Raw genomic sequence first — 23,996 nt, 5'->3', positions numbered from 1 at the left:
GTACAACAAAACGGACCTCCTAAAGGTTATTTTATCATCCATGTATGAATTCTCCAAGTTTAGAAAGCTGTACAAATATCACAACCAAACTGTAAGTTATCTAAGAAGCATAACGGTGACATCATTTGAGGTAAAATAAGTACAATATAATGTCAAATCAACATGCAATTAAGTACTAGCATAATTCTAAAAAGGAATATTTTTTTCTGGTGAACTGAACATCATTGGCTCAGTGAACAAGACACCCACTACCAACTATATTTAAATATCATAATTAAGACAAATATCATTGTCGTTAAAGTAAAAACATACCACAACACTGAATATCACACTCAGCACCCCCCCCCCCCCCCCCCCCCCCCACACACACACACACATTGAAAGATGCATAACAATTTATAAAAGAGAAAAAACATGTATTCCAATGTATGGATGCATATCCTGATGGTTGTTTACAGAGGAACACACCGTCTCTCTGACTCCTCCATCCCTCTTAAAACAATCATAACTTTAGAAACTAAACCCGGCAGCAGCAGACATGTGTCGATCAGCGCAGGCGTCGAGGTATGGGAGGGGCTGCGTTTGTGTGTCTCTGGGTGGGTCTTTGAGGAAGTGCTCGCGTCGGGCAGGATATGTAGCGCTCCTGCTTCTCCGGCACCCTACGAGAAACAGACAGCGCTGTAAGGTCATTGACTCTGGTGCAGTCGTAGATATACAGTAAAGGGTGGGTGAGCTGTGACTTTCAATTCCTCATTATCCTTTTAAAAAAGACACACACACACACACACACACACACACACACACACACACACACACACACACACACACACACACACACACACACACACACACATAGCAACAGATGCATCCAGACTTCAAAAGTATTGTTACATCCAAATGACACCGAATTAGAACCGACACAATACCTAAAAATGCAGATACTCGGCCTTTCTTCGATGTTACGAGAGGAAAAGCAACGTCTCCACAAACAAAATGCGTTCTTTCAGTTTTCACATCCATTTGAACAAATCTGAGAGTTTGAACCCGAGTTCAGTAACTGTGTTTTTTTAGTTTTCAGCTCTTTTTTGTAGAAACTGAACATCTCAAATACCGTTTGCACAGATATTATACATTTCTATGGCATAATAACTGTCTAACAGTCACATTCTGGTCTTCAAGTCAATCATGTGGACTAAAGATGTCATTTTAGCATTTTGCCTTTTTTAGGGCAGTGTGCTGAGCCGGTTATTTGAATCTCCTCACACACCCCTCAATAAGATCCCACTGTGCCGCGGAATTAGCAAGAATTAAAAGGCACTCGGGCGGATTTTACCACGCTATTTGCTGCCCCTCAAACCTTCTCGCCATGGTGTACTGCAGGTGTTTGCTCATTTCTTTTGTCATTATTATCACCCTTACACTTATTTAAGAAGCATTACTTAGTGACAATAGATTTACTTACTGTTCACAAACATGTGAAGTATATATACAGTACATTATAACACGATAAATATAATGTGTGAACAAACTAACAGTGTATCAGGGTTTACACCTGGTTTGCTGCAGTACACACATTTATCACACTTCTTAAAGAGATACTAACACCTCTATCATTTAAGATCACCAGACTGCTGAGAAAGTCACATTCAGTTATAGTTAACAATCAAACCACTTTAGCATCACTTTGATGTGAGCTTTCGTTTTCAAATGTTGTCAGTGTGTGCTCTCTCGCCTCTGCGGAGATAATTATATCTTTTCACGGCATGCACATCAATGGCTTTATCGCTTTCTCACATATGGCTTCCTGCCTAATGCACAGTTGTGAATCACTGGTGGGTGAGCGTTTCCTCTTTATCATTCATTGTAAATGCTGCCTGTAGATTCAATATTGGTCTCTCTGTTTGTTTCTGTCACACCTTCGTACTTTTACTCTTTCACTTCGAGTAGAATTGCTTGAGATTTCTGCAGGAATGAGTCCTGAAAGCCAGCAATGAGTTAGCAACGTTAGCTGTTTACTCCTGCCGATTGCATTCATTTGTGAGGAGCATTTTACAGAACTAAAATGTATAGGTGTCATAAAAGTTTGTTTGCCACAGAGCGTATATTTTGTGATATCCAACATTTTTGTCAAGGGAACCAGTGAGATGTTAATATAAAAATGAATGGCGTACAAAAACACGTCATCCCTGCAGCACTGACACGTTGCAATACAATATATTTGCTACATCGTATTGTTTTATATACAATTGTATCGAACGATGTTGTTCGATACTGATCTGCATTGCAACGTTGGTAAACTCAACCACTGCTCTTCAGACTGACCTTTCAGGGACCCGTGGAGGAATCCTGGGTGAAGCAACAGACGGCCGCGGAGGACGTGGAGGAGGGGCATCTATTGTGTCCTTTTGAAAAAACAAACAAAAAAACACATTTTGATAAGACCAACCTTCCACGACACTTCCCCTTTGAAGCTGAAACAATTAGCCGATTAATCAATTGCTGGATCAATGGAGAAAGGGGGGGGGGGGGGGGGGGGGGGGGTGACACTCAGCAATGGGCCGCGAGTTTGAGCTGCGCTGCTGATCAAAGTCAAAGTTTGTCCCTGTTGCCATAAAATATGTGAATTAGTAAGAACAGACACTTTTTTGAAGCCAGCTTGCTACCGCAGCACACATTTACTGAACCGTGTCCTCACCAGCGAGTACCAGCTGCTTCTTCTAATGTAGGCCTTTTATGTAAATGAGTTTGAATCGGTCCTGTCTGGATGTCACATGATGCGAGTCAAAATACCCTTTTTAACAGCAGATTTTGCACATGCAAACCAAAGAATAAATTCGGACTTTTGGACTCGAAAAGTAGACAACAAAGTATTTTCTACACTGTATCTTGTGTGACAGTCAACGGAAAATCATTGGGTATTATCATCATTATTAGTTTAAAGACATTTTGATGATATTTTTATCAAAACAATATGAAAGATGAATGAATAAAGAAAATATGTGTTGGTTGCCGGCATATCTAACTACAACAGGTAAAAGACTCGTGCGATAAGAGTTGGGGGAGACAAAATTGAAATCATCAGAAAAAAAACCCACAGTTCTTATTACACTCTGGTGATTTCTGAGAAACCACTGAGCTGTGCGTGCCAAGCTCAAAAGATTTCACAAGAAAGAAAAAAACTTGGGTCTTGCAGAGTGAGTCTTTTAATAACTTTTAAACTACAAGATAGTTGTTTCCACGTGCACGAATAAAATGCTCTTGTTGCTGATTCAGGCTCACCTCAAAGTCCGGCTCTGTCCCGCTGCTGTAGCTGATGGTGCTGTGAGTGCTGAGTCTGTTGCTCTCAGTACCTGATGTAACAAGAATTAAAAAATGGCTTTAATGTGGTAAGAAAACACGGCATTTTGAGTTTCAACGAGGTCAGTGCTTGTGGTGAAAGATGCTGTACGACCACTTCACCAAATGTGGACATAAATACCTGTTGGAGTCTCACAACAAAGGCCTTACAGTTGTGTAACGTGTCTGCAGGCATGAGCGATCGGGGAGATTAAACAGAGAGCCTTTGTCAAACTTTGTCAACATATGAGTGCATTTCAAAGCATATTTATTTTTATTTAAGATCATTTTTCTTTTAGTTTGAAGCAAGTTTTCCATAAAAAAAGCATGATACTCAAACTTTTAAACTGCAATATGGGCCAATAAGTAAGTGTTTCAGGGACATTTTAACATTTAAGAGCAGATTTCTATCACAGGGCAGATTTGCTCTCTGGGGGGTTCTCAGGAAGTCTGTTGTGTAATTGGCCTTTGAATAAGTGAGTCAATGCATGACTTTCATCTGAGACAATGTCGAGAATAAACAGAACAAGAGCGAATCTCCTCGACACTAAATGCCCATTTGTATCCTTTGTTCTTTCTGCCATTCTAAATGATATTCATAGAGGGAGCGTTAACAGATCTTAAATACATCTTTAGGGAACCATCAGAGCAGGACTTGTTTGGTTGTCAAGACATCTGTCAAGATCAGAGGGCGACGCCTTTCTTCAAAGTTGTTTGAGAGCGTGTAGTTTCCCAGTACTGTGAGAAAACCCGTATCGCATCAGGAGAGACAGTCAGAGAAGGAAGGCGATGACGTTAGGCTGCTTCAAAAATGTCATAGCCTACAGATACCTGCAATACTGTGCGTCACGCTGTAATACAACAGAATAAGGAAGCAACAGCTTGTTTAGGGTTGTGAAACAAAGTTTTGAGAAAAGGTGTGAACATGAAAATGTAAGGGAGCCAAACCGAAGCATTCATCTCAAGTAATGAGATGGCCGCAATCATCACAGCTATTTAAGTTTCATTCAGGCAAAAGCTTTGCGTTCTGGGAGCCCGAGGGGCACAGAGAACACGGGAATAACAAGTGAAAAACATTTTTGAGTCAAGTCCGTTCAGTCCACTACTAATCTAGTTCTGGATTCTTCCACTGGCTTTAACTTACAGGATTCTTACCCTCTGCTACCCAAGTTGCAAATGAAAAAAGAGGAAAATACAAGCATTTGCACCAAAAAGCTCTAACAGCTGCAGTTACCACGACTGCCTTCAATCGTACCACCATGCGAGTATTCATTTCACCTCCTGCCTTTCTGAGTTCCTTCAGCGACGGGTAGTATGACTGCTGCAGCTGTGACTCCTTACGTTTGTTTTAAGCATAAACTAGTGAGACATTAAATGATGGGCTGTGTAATAAACAGCAATTTTGATATCTCATGATTTTCATCCCTCGTGAAGACACCAATTTATGCATGAAAAGTACAAAATAAAACAGCTTGGGCATATTTTAACTGTCGAACAGTTTTTTGAACAAAAACAATACACTTCTGTACTTTTCATAATTACAAATTCTTGGTGAACTATTTTCATTATAAGAATAAGAAACAAGGCACAATAGAATATAAAACTGAAAGAAAACATCTCTTATGTTGTCAAATTGAACACTTTAAATGAAGATTGTAAAGCCCTTGAGGCAAATGTGTGATATTGGCCTGTACAAATACAATTTGACACGGACACACCATCCTCGTCTGACTGGTGACGGTAGAGACGTGTCAAGTAATCCAGGAAGTTTTCCGTCAAGCTCGTATCCAGGTTTGTATCGTTTTAGACCAACGACGTGATGGATGACGTCTGAAGCCGAAGCACGTCGAGAAATTATTGTTCCTGAATAAAAACAAATGAAGCCTCCCGTCTACATCGCTTTCCTCGTGACACAAAGCACATTCACTGCCCTCTGACATCGCCTCTCTTATGTACACACATTTGACGAGGCAATAACCTTACTGGCAGAAAATACAGCGGCCTATATCAAGGTTTACATGGTTGAGATCAGGAAGTAGCTTTGCCTTTGTGCCGTAATATATCTGCCTGTTTTAGACTCGTTGACCAACATGTGGCTTTGTGAGCACATGAAGCCTCAAAATTAACCATTTGGGGATCCAAGTTTCAATGCTTCATCTACATCTTGTGTACCTCTCTCTCGCTCTCTCTCTCTCTCTCTCTCTCTCTCTCTCTCTCTCTCTCTCGCTGTGGTAGCTTCGTAAAAACGAATTTGACTGAACCTTTGTTTTATTTGTGTCTCGTGGTTGTGAGGTGACGAGTGCCAGAAGCATCAAGTCACTGAGGGGAATTGTTTTTTGTTGGTGCATATTGGTGCATTTTACTTTAATCGAACTTATTTGAACCAATTGACACAGGTACAAGGCACTCATCAGAAGTGCTTCTGGCCCTTCTGACGAAGACTTTGTGAACTGTATTCAGTTACACTTCTGACCCACAAATAAACAAACAAAACAAACAAACAGAAAGAAAGCGTCGGGACTCACTGGATGTGCTGGACGTGCTTCCTGTCTTCCAGCTGCCTCGCTGGATACTCGGAGGCACCGGAGGAAGAGGAGCCACCATTCTGGGTGTCGGCTCGTACACAGAACACTCTGACATCACATTGGGGCCCCAGTATAAGTTCCTCTGCAGCGGAGCACTTATCTCATAATCTAAGAGGGGAGAGACCACATCCAATACAAGCATTTTTATATCAAAACAGCCGGATGTGATTTTCCGCTGTGTGCTGCCCATTTATTAATCATTTTATAACCGTAAAATACGCTTATAGTCAGTTCATTGTGGAGCTTTATATTACATCTGAGCGATTTGATTCATCATGAATAAAATAAATATTCAAATAATCGTCAAATTATTCTACCAAGCTCCTTTCCGGTCTTCCCTCTCTCTTTGTGGCGTCTGGTGATGCTATCCCGTAATCGCTTCAGATTTTCCTGAAAAAAAAAAAAATCAGCACACACGTCAGATCCCTCTATGAGCACCGATCAGCACCCGACCGACCACAAAGTGCGTATAGTTGATCTACCTGCTGATAGCGTATGGAGCTCGATCTCCGCTCATGGTCAAACTGCCAGGCCTTGAACTCTTGGACGGCCTCGTCCACGGTAATTTCCCCCACCTTCACCCTCTCCTGCAGAGATATGAGCTGTCTCTGTCCAGGGGTCTTCATCCCAGCGTAGGGGTCATAAGCAGGAGAGGGGGGGGCCGCCGCAGGCTGAGCTGGATGGGTGCAAAAGGTCAACATTTTAACAAAAGCAGAGGACTTATCAAGCATCGGGACATTTTACACTTTTACACAACAAAAAAAACAATGTAGAGAAAAAAACAAAAGGCATCAAAATGTACTGAAAATACCAACATTAACCAATAACAGTATATCAGTATCATATATATGATATTACTGGATTATAATTAGTGATGCATTGATGTGCTCTTCACTGTAATGTTGCAGCTGGTGAAGGTAGGATTAATCTACATTACTTTATATACTGCTGCATAGTTTACAATGTAAAAACATATCAGGATTTATTAGTTGATTTATATTTCCTATTAATAATCTAAATCTGCAAAGTAACTGTTAACTAAAGCTGTTGTGACAAATGTAGTGGAGTAGAAGTATAAAGTAGCATGAAGTGGATATTCTCAAGTAAAGCACAAGTACCTCAAAGTTGCACTTAAGTACAGTACTTGAGTAAATGTACTTCGTGACATTCCACCACTGATTGGAGCTAAGGTGTGAGGATTGTGTTTTTCATACATAGTCTCTTGAGTGATATTTGAACAAACACACTGAATCAACAGACATTGTAACATTGGAATCGTTAGGCGTCTTGGGTAACGTTTGCTAGAGAGTGAACTCAAGCCTAAAGCTTAGTAAAGTAAAGTGCAAGGTCTGTTCTACTAACCTTTGGTAGTACGTTACAACATCACGAGATTTATATTTGGCTCTTACCATGCTGAGGTCTTATGCAACCAAAGAGATTATAACCAAAAAAAGAATGATTCTCAAACTGTGCTTTACCTGCAGGACATCCCGCTTCCATCGTTGTACTCTGGGACGCAGCTTTATCTGAGAATACTGTCAGAAATATGAAGTTATCGAGTTTTGCTCGGAGAGCGACTTCATGAGATCTGATGTGATTTTGGGGGAAAGAGAAAGAGACGGCTCGATACCTCTGGAGATGTAGGTCTGAGAATTTTCAAGATCCGCCATGGACTCGGGTCTGGGGATGGGGGCCGGTGGGCGGTTCAGGATTGCTGGGTTGAAGCTGCCGTTTGCATCCACAGTATCATAGATGTCCTCTGGGCAGAGGTTGTATGGATCCTCCTCTTCTTCAATTTCATCAAAGTCAGCATGACTTCCCTTTTCCTCTTCCTCACTTATAAGGTGGTCAGTGTTGTCCTGGTTGACACTGGCAGGTGGTTTTGCTGAAGGAAACGGCGCATTTACCCACACTCCGTTATATACACTATACTATAGTATAAATACTGCTATTTAAGGTCATTACTTCAAACGTATACCTTGGAAGAACTTCCTCAGCATAGCTTCCTCTGGGTTCTCGTCTACTGCGGTCATCACCTCATCTGAAAAAGAAAAAGCTGCAATTGTTTAACCATACATTTTTGTAAACGTCATAATTGTTAGTACCAATAAATAAAATCATGTTCATCTTACATAGGTCCTCTGCACATTCAGGGTCAATCCCCAGCATCGACTCGTATATGTCCTCCGAGCAACCCGAGTACTTCATCATCATCTCTTGAGAGTTCGGTAACATCAACTCATACACCTCTGCACCTTCCTCTGTGTGGATGGAGTCCTCAATGTGAGACTTGAGCATGTCTGCCGTCGCCTAGATGTGTTTGAACAAGAGAGACGGTCACAGGGTGAACTGACAAGACCCGACACATCGCCGGAGACCACATAGAAATGAGCTCTCGTCAACGGACTTACAACAAATTCGTCCATGAACTGTCTGAGATCCGAGAAGCCGCTCTTCTCTGCCAGCGTGTTCGGGTAGTCTCCAGACTTGTTCATCACGCTGTAAGCCTGCAGCGCCCCGGGACACTGAAGGAGAATGGTGGTCAGCTTCTTCAGGCCGTACTTAGCAGCGAAGTGGAGCAGCGTGGGAAGCTCCTCGTTACGCTGATCTGAAGGACAAAAGGCGGTCAGATAAAACCGCCCCTAAAATATGCTTTTACTCTCCGAGGTTTCTTAGCGATCCATCCAAAAACAGGCATCGCCGATGTCAGATATGTGCTTTCAAATGCTTCCAGATATGTTCTCCTGACACATCTGCAACAACAGCACATCTGCCCCCACCTTTGGGCAAATATTTGGGGAATGCCCTCGACTAAATCAGAAGGAATGTACTCACTTGCCGCCATATTGTCTTCTTCAATCTGTCTGATTCCAAACAGCTGAAGACCCGTTGCGGGCAGCATGGATTTCAACGAGTCAGTGAGCATGTTGTCCAGTGATTCGGTTGCATTGGACGTCAAGTTGAAGGCCTGAAAGTGCAAAATGACTCACATGACATGGAGAGCTATCAATGTTAAGTTAATTGTCATAATGGGCCTCGTGCAGGAAGCAACATAAAAACAAATTTCCTCTTATTTTTGTTCGTATCCACGATTTGTTCCTATTTTGTTCGTAGTTATAGTCATATGTTTATATTTTATGCTCCGGTCTGGTCGAGAGAACTCTTACAAAGATAAGAAAAAAACATCTTGTTTTCAGAGTCCTTCAATTGTTGATCCAATGCAAGGAAAGATACAGATCCTAATAAATGCATATATAATGACATTTAGATTATTATATGTTCTTACAATGATTGGATTATTGTAAGAACATATTAAGTTGTGGGCTGAATAAACACTATTGGTCCATTGATTCCTATAAAAACTAGGGGTGTAACGATACGCGTATTCGTATTGAAGCGTTCGGTACGAGGCTCACGATTCGGTACGCATGACGAACGAATACGTTTGAATAAAAAAAACCTTTATTTAACCTTTATTTAACCAGGTAGTCCCATTGAGATTAAAAATCTCTTTTGCAAGATGTAAGTAACAATACAAGATGTAAGTAACAACACTACATCACATTAAGGAGCAGTTTTTGTTTTTTATGCTTATGTGTTGCTAAGAAGACACCCCAGAAGATGGGTCACTCAGGTATAGTTCCATCATTGTTCAAAGTCAAAGAATAACTTCATGATGTTAGTTTAATGAATAAATATATTTTAAAATCAAGTACATTTCTCTGGCATTTATAGTTTTCTACTGTACCGAAACGTACCGAACCGTGGCTCCACTGTATCAAACCGAACCGTGAGTTTTGTGAACCGTTACACCCCTAATAAAAACCCTTGGATTACATTGTGTGCGTTCAGCTTGTGAATGGCTTCCACACTGCTCTTTGATGCTCTTTCATTTTCCCGTAACGCCATGTCACATTTACTGTTTTTATTTAACGGTGCCTCAACTGCACCGCTGCTGCAGTTCTTCTTCTTCTTCTTGTTCTTCTTCTTCTGGCCTTTATTTAAGGGCATCTCTCCATTTCTTGGGCATGTGCCAGAGTATTTGCACACTGCACAACTCCTGCCCTAATAAAGTGTTATCTATGTTAACAATAAACAATAGGCCACACGCCTCCAAATGAGAAATGAAAAGAGAACGTTTCTGCACGAGGCGCTCACCTGGCAGATGAAGTTAACAGGATCGGCAGCATCTTCAAGATACCGACTGACTTCCCCCATGTTGGTGTAATACGTAACCGGCCTCAGGCTGAGGCAGCATTGGTCAGAGTACATGGTGAGTGATACCACTCCAGCAGGCATATCTGGGGGGGAGAAACAGAAAATACAGTCATTTCAGATGGCAGTTTTCAAGATGTTGCCATCAGCACTGGAAAAAAAACCCCAAACAGCTTCAGATCAATGACTTCCTGGAGACACTTACCAGGTGCAGTGACACTTATAGTGTATTCATTCTCCACAGTGCCTCGGACCCTTTTTGCAGCTACATTTCCAAATGAAAACTCCACCTCTGGTACCGACCGATCATCTACTTTATGCGTGAAAATGATAAAAAGTTTCTCCCGCTCCTTAAAAAAAAAGAAAAAGGAAGTTGGAATCAATATGGCTTCTTAGAGATTATTCTCCACACTTCTGCACGTAATCGTCTATCCGACGATAAAACACTCGTTGTAATGTCATCACTGCAGTCTTACCCCGCACAGAACTCTGCTTGGCTGGACGGTGAGACAGGTGAGGTGCGTGGGTGTGCTAAGTTCCTCGCTTGTTGAGTTCGGCGTGCTCGCTCGTTCTCCATCCTCCAGGACGGGTTCTTGCTGCTCGTCTGACACCACTTCCCCTGTCTCATCAGTGGCGGGATCTTCCGTCAAAGACGCTGCTGTGATGTGTACCTCTGCCGCAGCTACAGCTTTGCTCTTATGTTCGGCCTCCACTCGTCTGCCTTTTGAATACAAAAACAAAGAAACTATTCACTTATATTGTCACCTAAATACACTTACTCTAATTATTCAGCGAGGGCCAAAGGCTCAGTTTAAGCATTGTGAGTGAAAGTTTACTTTCTCTGCTGATACTTTCAGTTTTATATGCAGAGGTTTCAGGTACTCACCTCTGAAACTTCTCCCACCACCCTGGGGGGGGGGGGGGGGGGGGGGGGGAGTAAACCGCAGTTTGAACACAGTAATCGGTTCCCTCTGCACTATTCCCTCTGGCCCCTCTCTGAAAACGGCTAGTTCTGTGGATCAACCTGATTAACCAGGACATTGTCCAGGATAGGCGAGATGATGATGATGAGTGTTTTTCCAAACGTTTCTTGTTGTCAGATCTTAACTCACCAGATACAGTATGGCATTGGATTTACTTCTATTCCAGTGGAGCAGAGTACAGCTCAAACCTGACCACGTAAACCAGTAAATAGGTAAGTGAGATGATTACGTGGTGTTTTTATAGGTTGGTTACTTTCGCTCTTTGGGCCTCTAATCAGCTTCATCTGAACAATTAAATAGTCATAACCTGTTGGGGTAAAAGGCTTCAGAAATACTCCACAAAAGTGTGACGTCTTTAAAGGCACAAAACAAAACAAAGAAGTGTGATGTGTTTCTGCGTACCATCAGTGATGGACTCCAGAATGGTGGAAACGTAGAGAGCAGGCTCGTCGTCGGTGTAGAGTTTCCTCCAGCTCGGCCAGTCCTCGAGGCACTCCGTGGGTATGTCGTCCTCTGGCACGCCGCACAGCAGCGCCACCACTCTGTGCGGAGGGTGAAGGAGACCCCGGAGCGCCGCCTGCAGTCCAGGGTCACAGAGCATGTCCAGGATCACCCCGGTGAGGAGCAGCACGATGCACTCGCAGCTCTGGAAACTGTCAAAGTCATGTCCGAGGAGCTGATCGGCCGGGTCGACCGCGTACAGCACAACGGACCTCTTGCGGAACTTTCTGGAGGATTTCAAGATCTGCTGCAAGTACGTCGCCCATTCCGCTGCCTCGGCCGCGTGCAGAATTAACAGCTCATGCGCTGAAGGTGATTCGGGTTCAGCTGAAAAGCAGAATATAGCGAGATCAGTGCGTACAGTGCGTGCATTCAGCATTGCCCCACCAAAGCAATAAAACTGGAAAATATTACTCATTAGTTGCTTAAACACTGCTGTTCATGCCTAACCACGTGAAATGAATCACAATCAGCTCAAACATTACGCTAACGACACCTGCCATGTTGTACTATATGTGTCGGCCTCCGTGTTGCAGTACGAGGTAAGTAGGTAATGTTTGCGGTGGAAATGCTCCACAACATACCAGCTGTACCGGTGTGCGAAATGTCAAGGTGACTGTGGTCGGAGAGTGAATGTCCGACGTGTTTGATAGACCAGCAAGGAGTTGTGCAAACACGGCGCTGTGTCACCACCAGTCAGAGTAATTTAGTCTGACTCATTACAGTGTTTAATCAGGTCAAGTTCACCGCTGTACACGACGACGGGGACAGAAACCCAACGCGGATATTTCCCCTTCTTCACAGCTCTCCACTGGTGACAGGGCCGAGAGAGTGGACCCGTAACATAAAATAACCTTCATATTCATTTAACCATACAGGAAAGCTGAGATGCTTGCTTCCTCTTTTTACTTTTATGAGCTCAGAGAAGAATTGTTAATGGACGTTCAATGAAATAAAAACATATTTCCAAAGACAAAGACAACACATTCCTCAAGACTAATCCATATTGGGTAACATAAGAGATTTTCACCACCTGAAACAGAGTAAAAAGACAGTTACACTGTAGAAGATATGTCATATTTACCTGATCGAACACTTGAGTGGGGTTCCTCCATGGTCGCGAAGCCTCAAAAGTGCACTAAATCACCCCAGAAAAGGCATTGTTTGCCCAAATAGGTCCTTTTTTGGTTTCTAAAGTTCACTAGAGCTCCTGTCCCCTTCAACTGAAGCTACATTAGCTCTCACCAGCTGTACTGCAGCCCTCTGCTCGGCTGTATTAATAGCAACGCTCGGTTTCCTGATTTTGGTGACACTGCCCCACTTCCTGAAACAGTTAAAGAAGTGAGAAACTGCAACACAATGGTGCTCTGTCGTGCAACACGTCTTGCGATTCAATTGATTATTAATTTGTAGATTCAGGCCAAAAAGAAATAATAAGACATAATAGAAAAAAAACAAGTATTTGTGGAATAAAAAGGAGTAGCTGACTGAGTTCAGGCACAGACATGCAGTTTGATGCAGAAAACAGATAAATACAAAGCCTTTCGTCTTTAATGTAGGAAACACTTTTGCTTTCTGTTCTCAATAATAGGGCGCACGCACACACACACACACACACACACACACACACACACACACACACACACCAGTGGCGGGCCGTGCATTTTATACGTGGGCCTTCAGTGCTGTCCTGCAGCTGAAAGAAGAAGAAAACCATTTTAATTGTCATATACATTTACACATACACGAAATTTGACTCCTGCATTTGAGCCATCCCTGTATATAGGGAGCAGTGGGCTGCTATTGATCGGCGCCCGGGGAGCCGATAGGGGTTCAGTGTATTGCTCAGGTCCACTTCGACACGTGACACAAACAATAACTCCGCGCATGACGGCATGCTTCGTAATTAACGGACAATGCATACAGTCCAAATCTATATAATTAACACAATGACAACAACAAACTCACAAGAACCAGTCACATATATTCATATGACAACAGAGCAACAAATCAGTCCAGCAGACCTGCAGCGGAACACCTACACACTCAAGGGCCATTCAGATATTAGATGTAAAAGAACAAACGCAGTTGACTTACCAAATGCTGTTTACTTATTAAAGACAAACTCCATCCTCCTTTCTTTGTTGACAAAGACTTTAATCCCAACTCACAAATCCGTTTCTCCTCCTTCTTCAGCCATTGAGTGTTAAAAAAAACAAATCTACACCAAGCAAAATGCAAGAAATGTCATAATTTCTTCCATATCTTTCAATTTGAACTCTTACTACTCCGACTAAGCCTCTGCTTAGTTTTCGTTTTCCAATAGTCACCTGCTCGCCCACTGACCAATCACAGCGCACGCTGCACCTCACTGCAGCGCTGCACCTGAAAACTGAGCTGTCCGTTAATGCTGACGTAGTTGTACGCTAGCTAGCAGGTGCTGACAAGTCAAAGAATACGGCCAACATGTCAAACTAAAGATCTGATTGGTTGAAGACGATGACAATCAACAATATCGTCCCCATTCACGTAAACTGCTCATGGATTCACTTGAGACTCTGCAGGCCTCTGGCTCTGTTCTTACCTAGAGACACAGAGGTGAGATCTGATTGGATAAAAGCTCTACTTAAAACAAGCTGCACTGGAAGCAGAGCAACTGAGGAAGACAGTAGCTGTGCAATGAGAAAATAAGATAATGGGAAAAATATTTTTATAAATTATAATACATGTAGTGTGTTTAAGAAAAATGATTAAATTATAAAATAGCTATAATTTGTGATTCTGTTTAGGCCAGCAGAGAAGGCCTTGCAGGCCCTGACGGCCCACCACTGACACACACACACACACACACACACACACACACACACACAAATAGCAACAGATGCATCCAGACTTCAAAACCATTGTTACATCCAAATTTTTTTCACTTCCTTAACAAGGTGACGTGTGTGTTTGGTGTTTCATGTTGTGGAAATGAATGTATTTCCTTGTGAGAAATCAAAAGTATCTTAAGCTCTCTGTCTTTAAGAATGTATTACAGAATAACATACAGGCATCAAACATGAGCCAATGAGTGCGAACAGAGTCCACGACATACAAACAGAGTCACAGAATACTTCTCGGCCGGAAAGGGACAGCGTTCCTTCACCCGGTGAGGATCAAGGAAAGCTGACGTCTTCCTCGGACTTGAGCGTAGCATAAATACACCTCCGAGAGACGCACTTCGCCCTGTCAAATCAGGAGACAGCGTGTTGTCAATGTTTATGCGCCCTCTGAACTTTTACCTAAGATAAGAAACAACTTGCTTTTTCAGTAATGCAAACACTGCTGACCCAGAAACATATAGGTTCAAGCTAAAGAGACGTTACAGAGTTCATAAAATCAATTTTTCTCCGACATTTCACAGTCTGATATTGTGAGACTATATCTGAAATAGATAAAAAATGTGTATCGAACACTAAATCTCTACCACGGCAGATGATGTAAAAATGAATGTTAACTAACATAGTTATACTTAAATAGGTAATGAAACACTGTGTCTCACGTATACGCACGTACAACATGTATGCCGATACACTCATCATCTAAAGGGACAGTAAAGGTGTATTTTTAGGCTTTTTAGAAGTTTCAATGTTTAGGATGACACTTGTAATAATATCCGGTTTATTATTGTGATTCTATATCAAGTACAGAGTCATTTAGGTGATCAAATGCTGGCTGAGGTGATCACACAGATAGATGAATGAATCATCTGTATGGTGTCACTATTACTACGGATGTGAAGTTTCACATTTCCCAAGAATTGCTCCACTGACTTAAAGTAACCGAGCGCAACAACACGAGGCACCACGCTGACACAACCACTAGAGGGCAGCAGTTAATCACTTACACCAGCCAACAGGCCGTCTCCATCACCGGTCAACTATGCAGACAACAAGGCACTACAAGGCAGGTAGCTCTGAACAGGTGTGGTGATATACTTTAGCAGTAACGTCCAATATAGGCAGTGGAGTGTTGAGGCGGACTCAAAGACGTATCTCTGCAGGGTCTTCCTCTTCAGCTGAAGATGAAGACAACAGAGGAAGACTGTTGGGACATCTGCAGGCCAGGTTGATGATTGTGCTCAGCTGGAAGAATCTAGACAAACGTGTTTTAGGAATGTGGATGCAGCCTGTTTTGCTTTGAAGAGATGGGACTTCTACTGTTAAAGTGAAAGACCAGAATTTGTACTCGTTTATGGAGTATTCATGCAGAATTTTGGGATTTGTTTTGCTTGAGGAATATTTTCCTGGCGTGGATTAGACCCGCTGAACCACTTTTCAGGTGAAGTGGATGCCAATAAACACACAGCAATCAGCAGTGATCACTGGCTGTGGATTGATAGACCTGATCGCAGCCCAACAAAGCACCTAAAACAGCTGTTTTCCCCCACTTCCAGAAAAGGAAAAACACCAAACATCACATCGCTCGCAGAATGACTTCAACGAACTTCCAGACGCGTGTCGAATCAGAGCCGAGAAGCTGTTCTGTTGGTGTTTGGTGTATTTTGGCATGTATGTGTAGGTTTGCCCTGTCTTCAATCTTCAACTACAGTTACAAAATCACAAGACAAGAGTTTATCCACTTGTCTGACCGTGACCTTTTTTTTCAACAATGCAATTAGTTTTGTTTCTGCTGTGACCTCTTCCTCCGACGTAGACCTTTTAATGGCCGCAGCAGAAGTTCACTCTGCGGCTCCTGAAGCTGCCTGTGAAGAGCAGGGTGATCCATGACCCGCCTTTAAGTACAATTTCCTGTCGAAAAAAAATCCCCTAATTTCTTCTAACTCTGCCATTAGCTACCATAAGCATGACCGGCCCGTTACCTTTTGTTTGGGCTCCCTTGAAACCACTATCTATTAGGTGGCTCAAATCAAATCCCTGCAGCCCGACTTTAATAAGGGAATATTTTCGCTCCTATCTTTTAACCTTGTTATCCAATATCCTGTCTCTTTAGTCAGCCGTGTGTTTCCAGCACAGAGAGCGACGCTGCCAGAGAGACCTGAGATCCTGCCTGTCGGAGCACAAAGGTTCACGCAGGGACTAAGAGCTCGCTGGTAATCTGCTATGCTGGCACTGGATTACTCAGTGATACAGTAACAGTTTACTGCTGACCAGTTTGTGTCTTCTTCTTACAACTTTAACCCTCAACTTTAAGCCTAAAAATTCTTATTCGGCATTCGGTTGCACTTAGATCCACCTCCACCCTCTCGTGTCACTACTGGTTGCACAAAAACAAGAAATGGCGACGGCCAAAATGTGGAATTTAAAGGCTTCAAAACCGTAGACCACAAACTAATTTGTGACATCACGGTGAATACAGCCACTTCTTATATGCTAAATATGAGGTTCAGTACAAGGCTGCTCGACTGCGCTTGGCAATTCTTTTGAGAAATTACACTTGAAATTGTTTTTCACGATAACTTAAACCGGGGCAGAAATGATTTGGCAACTTTTCTCGGTTAACTCGTCTTTACTCAGAAGAAAAGCCTCATGCAGCGGACAGACACACATTACTGTGATGCGTGTGAGGAAACTGATTTGTGCCAGTTTTCAGAACGGAATTTGATTTCAACGATGTCCACATAATGTGCCTCCTGGGTGGACATTTTACCAAAAGGTAATCTTTGAGGAAGTGCGGCCTTATTCAGACAGGTATTTTAATTATTTTTTTAGACTTTGAAACACTTTCATGAGCTCATGAAATCTGCTCACTTCACAGAGAAGCACCTACAATGACAGAATAAAATCCTCACAACTGAAGTTACCCCCCCCCTGTCCCCCTGTCCCGGGAAAGCTCTACCTCATATCTGCACCCACTCCGAGGCCGTCGGGGAGACTTTTAAAGCGGAGGAAGCCGGAGACAAAGCGCAGTCCGAGGACACGGGAGTGCAATCTTGAAATGGAAAACTGAAATGGGGAAAAGGGTCCGGAGCTGAAATGTTATTTGGACGATAGCCTGCATAAGAAAGGAACTGTGTTTGGTTTCTCATTGAGAGTCACCAGCAGGGCTCATTGTGATAAGAAAATAAGTCTAATGTTACCTGATCTGGTATAATGTGGACCAATTACCACTCCATTGCACTTCATTACAGGACTGTAATAGGGCCGGGGGTCAGTGCTTGAGATGGAGTGGCGGAGGAAAATTGAGTCGTCATTGATAATATGATAAAAACTGACAGTGAGAGGGCCCCTCCGACAAATTATTGAAATTTACAGTTGATAGGGAAACACTATAACCTCATTTGGTAAGCAGCTGGCAAGCACTTGTACAAAGCAGGTCCTCGAACACAATGGGAGGCTTATGGAGAGAGGGAAATCCAAAACTATCACAGAATAGTTTTAGGCTCCTGCTCGTTGGCCTCTGGCACCGAGTGTGCATGTATTCAGTTTTTAGAAATGGCTTAAGTCACACAAACTACCCCACTGGGTTGTGTTTTTCCCCTCTTGAACAGGTACAGGCGGGTTGAGGAACCCATTATAGGTCGCAACAATGATATGCTGACAAACCCCCCCCCCCGACGTTATCTTCATTCTCAGTGTCTCTCCGCAGTGGAACAGAGAAGTGCGCGTGGGCTAACAAAATACATACCGTCACCGCAAACCACTCTGCTCTTGGAGGACGTACGGCGGACATTTGTTTGCCTCAGTTAAAGTGCCTCCATTTGAGGCCCCTTGAATAAATCAATCAAATTAACTACCGTCAGACATACATTTCCAATCCATCAAGGTAATCAGATTCTGTTTATTCTAAAATGTTATTAAAAAACTTAAATGGAGTTTAGGTGTGGAATAACCAGGCACAGGAAATGATGAGCAAACAGCAGGATAAGATTCCAATTACTATTAAACAAGCATCGCATTGACTAGTAAAGAGGAAAATAGCTTTGACATTTTCCACAGCCGGAGCTCCCACCTGACAGGCTTTGTCGTATACGAGAGCACGGCAAATTCAATTCGTGGGCTTTTAGACATGAGGTAGTCAAGGCTGCCTGCTGGAATACTGCTGAAGGTCCATTTTCACTCCCTCCATCTATATATATGTCATACAATATAAAGTATGTGTAGAGATAAAGAAATATTTGATCATGCATTGGAAACTGAATAGACACAAGGCTCTAGTGTAGGTTGAAAATGTGTCTCTTCCAGCTCACCATCGTTCTTCTGAAGCATTGAGAAGAAGTCCCGACATCAGGAACGCAACAAGGCCATGAAGTCATTAGCTTGTACTGACTGGAAACATAATTCATGAATCATTTAGAGGCCCAGTTAAGTTTATCTCACATATCTAAATAGGCAATATATTGAATGCATGCTCCAATGATCAAAACTGTTGTGGGACAACTTATCGAGGGACCATCTTTAACTACTATTTAAAGATCGTTGGGCTTTCATCTACAGTCTCCACTCAGCTGAAATCACTTCGACACGATAAAGCGAGTCAATTTGGATGTCAGCTCTGGCTCCAGTAATCACACTGGCCACTAGATAAGTGTGACTTTATTTATTTATATTGAGCCCTGTGTGCGTGTCTAGTTGAAGATAATAGTTTCATTTCCCAGAGAAAGTTTGCCTGCGACCCTCATTGCGGAGTAAATGTGACAGATTTCTGCTTCATTAGGATTCATCGCGCTGACAAACGATGGATTCGTCAGATGAATCAACAATAAAGCAAAAGCAGCGCGCGCAGGGCTCCGTGAGTCTCTTTACTGCCTTCAATATGCAGCTTACAGCTTGAGATCTACAGACGACAGCAAGTGAACAAATACTCACTCTAACAAGTAACCTTTCAAGAAACGTTGCACCTACATAGGAAATGTGCCGCATGAAAAAAAACACATTTTCCGAAATATTTTGAAGCAATGTTCTCTCTGCATTCAGGAAAAAACCATAGTATTTTGTATTTCCAGTGGTGTATTTAATAATACTTTTGGATTGTTGTAACTGGAGGTACTTCAGCCGTGTTGTCAGGGTTCATTGGGGGCCTGAATATTTCACACAAACAAACTGAAATGCTTTGAATTGATCTAAAAATGCTGGTCGATAACAGCTTTCTTTTTAAAATTCTATTGTGGTAATATTCATAAATATGATAAGCTACTTGAAAGGGATCCTAGTGTGGTTATTGGATAATATATAGCAGGTTAAACTAACCGCCTTTTGACCTGATTTTATGAAACTAAACCAGATATTCTTTCACACATATATATATATATATATATATATATATATATGTATATATATATATATATATATATATATATATATATATATATATATATATATATTTAAAAGCCTTTAAAGGGCATAACCACTTTAGTTTGTTGAGTAGAAAAAGATACAGCTACACTTAAGTGGTTTCAGCTGTTGATGGTCAATGTGAAAGCAACATTCCCACATTAGCTGGTGTTGTTAATGGAGGCTCCGGTAAACAGATTTCTTAAGATTCATCAACAGACGGTGAGGTCACGTCTCCTCTTGCTCTGAGAGAAAGCCCTTCAGCGTGTCCTCTGGAATATTTGAAATCTTGGGACTTTTTTTCCAGTGGATTTTGATGACATCAAACTGGTCTGTAATCTGTGGCCCCTCACAGACCATCCGTGACAGACTCTCCTCGTGTTGCTCGTTGGCTCTATGCCAGGCTGGAGTGTTTGTCCAAGTTGGCAACAGTAACACCGAGAGGTAGAGACTGAGCAAAGAGGACACGTATCATCCTGCTGCTTCAATGTATGTGCCAGGAGTGAAATCAGTACTTTTGAAGGGTTATGGGGCTTCTAAAGGCAGATTTGATGATGACACCGGCTCCATATTTAGTTCTACTGCAAGTCGCTTCGGCAGGCCGGCTCAACCAGCACCGCCATGCGTCCTTTCAGAAACTGATAAAGGTTCCTTCACAGTTCCAGTGTGAACAGCCCATAAACGGATCGCTGTGGAACATTTCTTTGGGCTGTTTGAGAATGTGACCCAGCCCGTTCGTACGGGGGACTATTGTGCCGGGCTTTTTCTGGAAGTCACCGGAGGCGTTCATAAAGTGCTGCATATGGAGCGACTGTGAAAGAGGCCTCCGAGAAGCTTTAATTTTTCAAATTACAAAGTGCATACTTACAAAGATATTGCATTTCAGAGCTCCTCATTGCCACCGCTGCTGGTGTAGCATGGGGATTTTGCACTTCCACAATGAGGCACAAGAGGTCAGAGCTCCACTACAAATACTGCCAAACACCCCGGCTGCCTAATCCACAGCTACAGCATTCCAGGCATGCACTGTTCATCGTTATCATCGAGGGCCGCCGCCTGAAAGATGTCTGCGGAAATAAGTTTGCTTAAAACATCATTACAAATCCAATTAATAGCGTCATTAAACTCGATGAAAAGAGTGACAACATTGTGCGATGTGAATTCACAGCTGAATAGCAGGTACAGCAGTCAAGCTTATCAGTGGCGTTTATATGTAGATGTTCCAGAGGAAGGTGCTTCTAAGGGCTTTACCGACTGTGCATCAGCTGCAGTGTTTACACTGACAGCAATTATCAGATGGATTGGGGATTTTTAAAATATGTTTAGCTGGAGAGTATGGCCATAATACTACATAAAATCATTCCGAATGTCGTATGAAAACCACGAATTCAAATTCACAAGGTTTAACTCACTGTGCGTTGATCTTGTGGAGGTTGCCACGCATGCCTTGAGATAATGCACAACCCTTTAATTGTTGCTTTTACATGTTTTTCACGTATTTTGTGAAAGAAATATTCATCATTTGCTTGTCTGTAGCGCTTGTTGTTATTTTCTTAAATCATCCTACAGTCGTATGTTTATATTTTCACGGGTGAGCGTGTTACTGTATCTTGTATTTTTATTAGACTGCAAGGCACAATTTACTTTTACATTAACACAGTAATACAATTAGCTGGCAGTTAGCAGCATCTGTGTGTTGAATATTAGAGCACTGCGATAGCGTTTAGGTTGACAAATCTGCTCAGCCAGCTAAAGGAAGTCACTCAGGGGTTTGTGCTGCAACAATACGCAGCTATAGCAGAGGACACAATAACATCATCTGTTATCTTTCCTGTGACTCTCCGATGTAATATATGACAAATAAACTAAGAAAAGGAGTCTGAGTTGAATAATAAAATAAAAAAACATGTAACAAAGACCTCTGCATGTATCAGATGTACAGATACAGTGAAGGACAATGCAGAGGAGTCAATTCATGAAGTGCACTTCCTGAATGCTGAAAACACGAGCTTATTTAAGCTGTAGAAGACTCTGCTAATGGCTGACATTAACCAACACACACTCCTTAAATTAGCAACAAATAAAGGCGCTGCAGTCACAAAACAACAGCTTGATAATTGTCTTTGTCAGCCAAAACACTTCAGAGATTAACTCCAAAAATAATGTTCATCTCATTTCAAATCTAGTAAACTAACTCTATCATGTCGTATCATCCAACTCCTTTTTACTGCAATCTGAGCTACCTATATAACATTTAAAGGGCCAGTCTCTACTCATTTAAAACAGTTATGCTAATTCATATTTTTTATCTTATTTTTTCTCACTGAACTGTCTGATCTTACGTGTAGGAAATGGAAGATAGCGGTCGTAATAAATACTAAATTACCACAAACAATATTATAAAACTCCTCCATCACGCCAGCTGGTCCATCAACATTTTTGAAAACCATCCTTGGAGCTACTCATATTTGGAGTGCCACACGTCCTAACCCCACAGGAGAAGAGGAATACCACGTATCCCATTAAAAGCTAATCTGTTGTCTGCTTCCGCTGTCAGAAAATGCCCTCCGCCTGACGCGCCGGTCCCATTCCCTCCTCCGTCATCGACGACATTGACACTGAAAGAGGATTACGAGGTAAATCAATAAACACCACCGGCTTCACGAATGAGCACGGTGAAGTGATACCTTCACACCAGGTCGGGTCTATGTACCTGCGATACCAATCCACAGAGGCCCAAACCCACCCCCCCTCCCCCCCCCCCCACGGCAGGTTGAAACAGGTGAACATCAGCTCCACGTTGAAGCAGGTGTGAAATTACCACCATATCAATAATGTCATCTATCACTCAGGGTCTTTGCATGCATCCGACTCAGGAGTCTTAGCGCTGACACTAGACAACAAATGAACGTCTTCCAACTAGATATTCGTCGCTTTCCTGCAACTTTGGGAACTTCCTTGCTATTTTTTTTTTCTCTCCCCCGGTTGGGAAGCAGATCTCTTAACTTTCAGCAAATGGCATGGGACAAGAGGAGGCGAGGCTGCCGACCAGACAGACGAGCGTTCCACTCTCCGGCTCCTAACAAGCATAGTAATACATCAGTCAAAAGCAATAATTTTACTATTAATGAAATTCCAATTTGCCTTCAGTGCATTTCACGTTGACATTTTCCACATTGCAACAGTGCTTTGATAAAGTTTTTAAAATGCAAAAACGCATCTAAGAGGCTAAAGACCAGCCCGGGTGTCAGCGTGCCTGGCAGAGGACTATGGTACTTAATTTTTATCGCCGTGTGCCCGGGGCACTGGAAGCCTGAATGTTAACATTGGCTCCATTTTCATTATCATCGTATGATTATGGATTTTACTGCATTTAGCTGATAATACAACTAGGAGCTCACCTTAAAAGAAGTTGCTCGAAGGTTTCATTTCTGCCCAAATGAAATTTTTCATTTGACAAACAAGTATAATTAGGCTGCACTTCTTGTTCAGTGTCAGTCTGTTTTCTGATTGAACTTAGACCAATTTGCTGCCACTAAATGAGTTTGAATAATTTCCATTCCGAATGTCTCGGGGACATTAGCTTTAGGAGTGCTAAGTGGCCGCATGCTTTTTGAAGTTGCTGATTATTTGATGCCACCCCTGTCTACCTATGTTTTTTTGAGCTGACTTCAAAGTTATCGAGGGAAAAAAATATATGTATATATAGCCTGCCTCGGAGTACAATGAGAATCTGAAAGCGTTTTCTGGCCGGGTCTGGGAGGCAAAGGGAAAACGACTTTAATAAGTGTGTAATACACTTCGTTAGCTTCAATGCTCTTTGCTTCTTCACTTTATTTCTTTCATGTGGACACTTTTATTGTATTGAATGAGCGGATTTGTTTCTGTTGAAACTGTGCAGCCAACAACTGATGTTGCAGTATCTGTTTCATTAAACCCGCTAATTACTAATGAATGAATTATGAATTATGAGAACTGCTGCAGCTCTGTTATTGATAATAAAGCGGCACAACAACGTTTAGTATACATTAGGAGAAGTGGTCGAGCTGTTTACTACCACACCGCAGCCTTCATCCACGTCAAGTGTTTATTTCTTACAA

General features: G+C 42.3%; 1 protein-coding gene across 1 annotated transcript; it reads right to left on the bottom strand.

Annotated features, from left to right (window-relative positions):
• Positions 1–456: 456 nt before the first annotated feature.
• Positions 457–12,839, bottom strand: pik3ap1 (phosphoinositide-3-kinase adaptor protein 1). Its single transcript, XM_079279757.1, has 17 exons — positions 12,705–12,839; positions 11,522–11,947; positions 10,613–10,857; positions 10,342–10,486; positions 10,080–10,222; positions 8,757–8,889; positions 8,333–8,529; positions 8,054–8,231; positions 7,900–7,962; positions 7,552–7,806; positions 7,400–7,456; positions 6,404–6,597; positions 6,239–6,311; positions 5,862–6,029; positions 3,280–3,350; positions 2,323–2,402; positions 457–659 (listed from the first exon to the last, which is right to left on the bottom strand). The coding sequence occupies exons 1-17, from the start codon at positions 12,733–12,735 to the stop codon at positions 548–550; spliced, it is 2,571 nt and encodes an 856-aa protein (XP_079135883.1). The 5' UTR covers positions 12,736–12,839; the 3' UTR covers positions 457–547.
• Positions 12,840–23,996: the final 11,157 nt, after the last annotated feature.

Source organism: Melanostigma gelatinosum (assembly GCF_949748355.1).
Source record: "Melanostigma gelatinosum genome assembly, chromosome: 12".
Taxonomy (NCBI): domain Eukaryota; kingdom Metazoa; phylum Chordata; class Actinopteri; order Perciformes; family Zoarcidae; genus Melanostigma; species Melanostigma gelatinosum.
The sequence above is the reverse complement of the archived record's forward strand: the minus strand, read 5'-3'. Positions and strand labels throughout refer to the sequence as shown.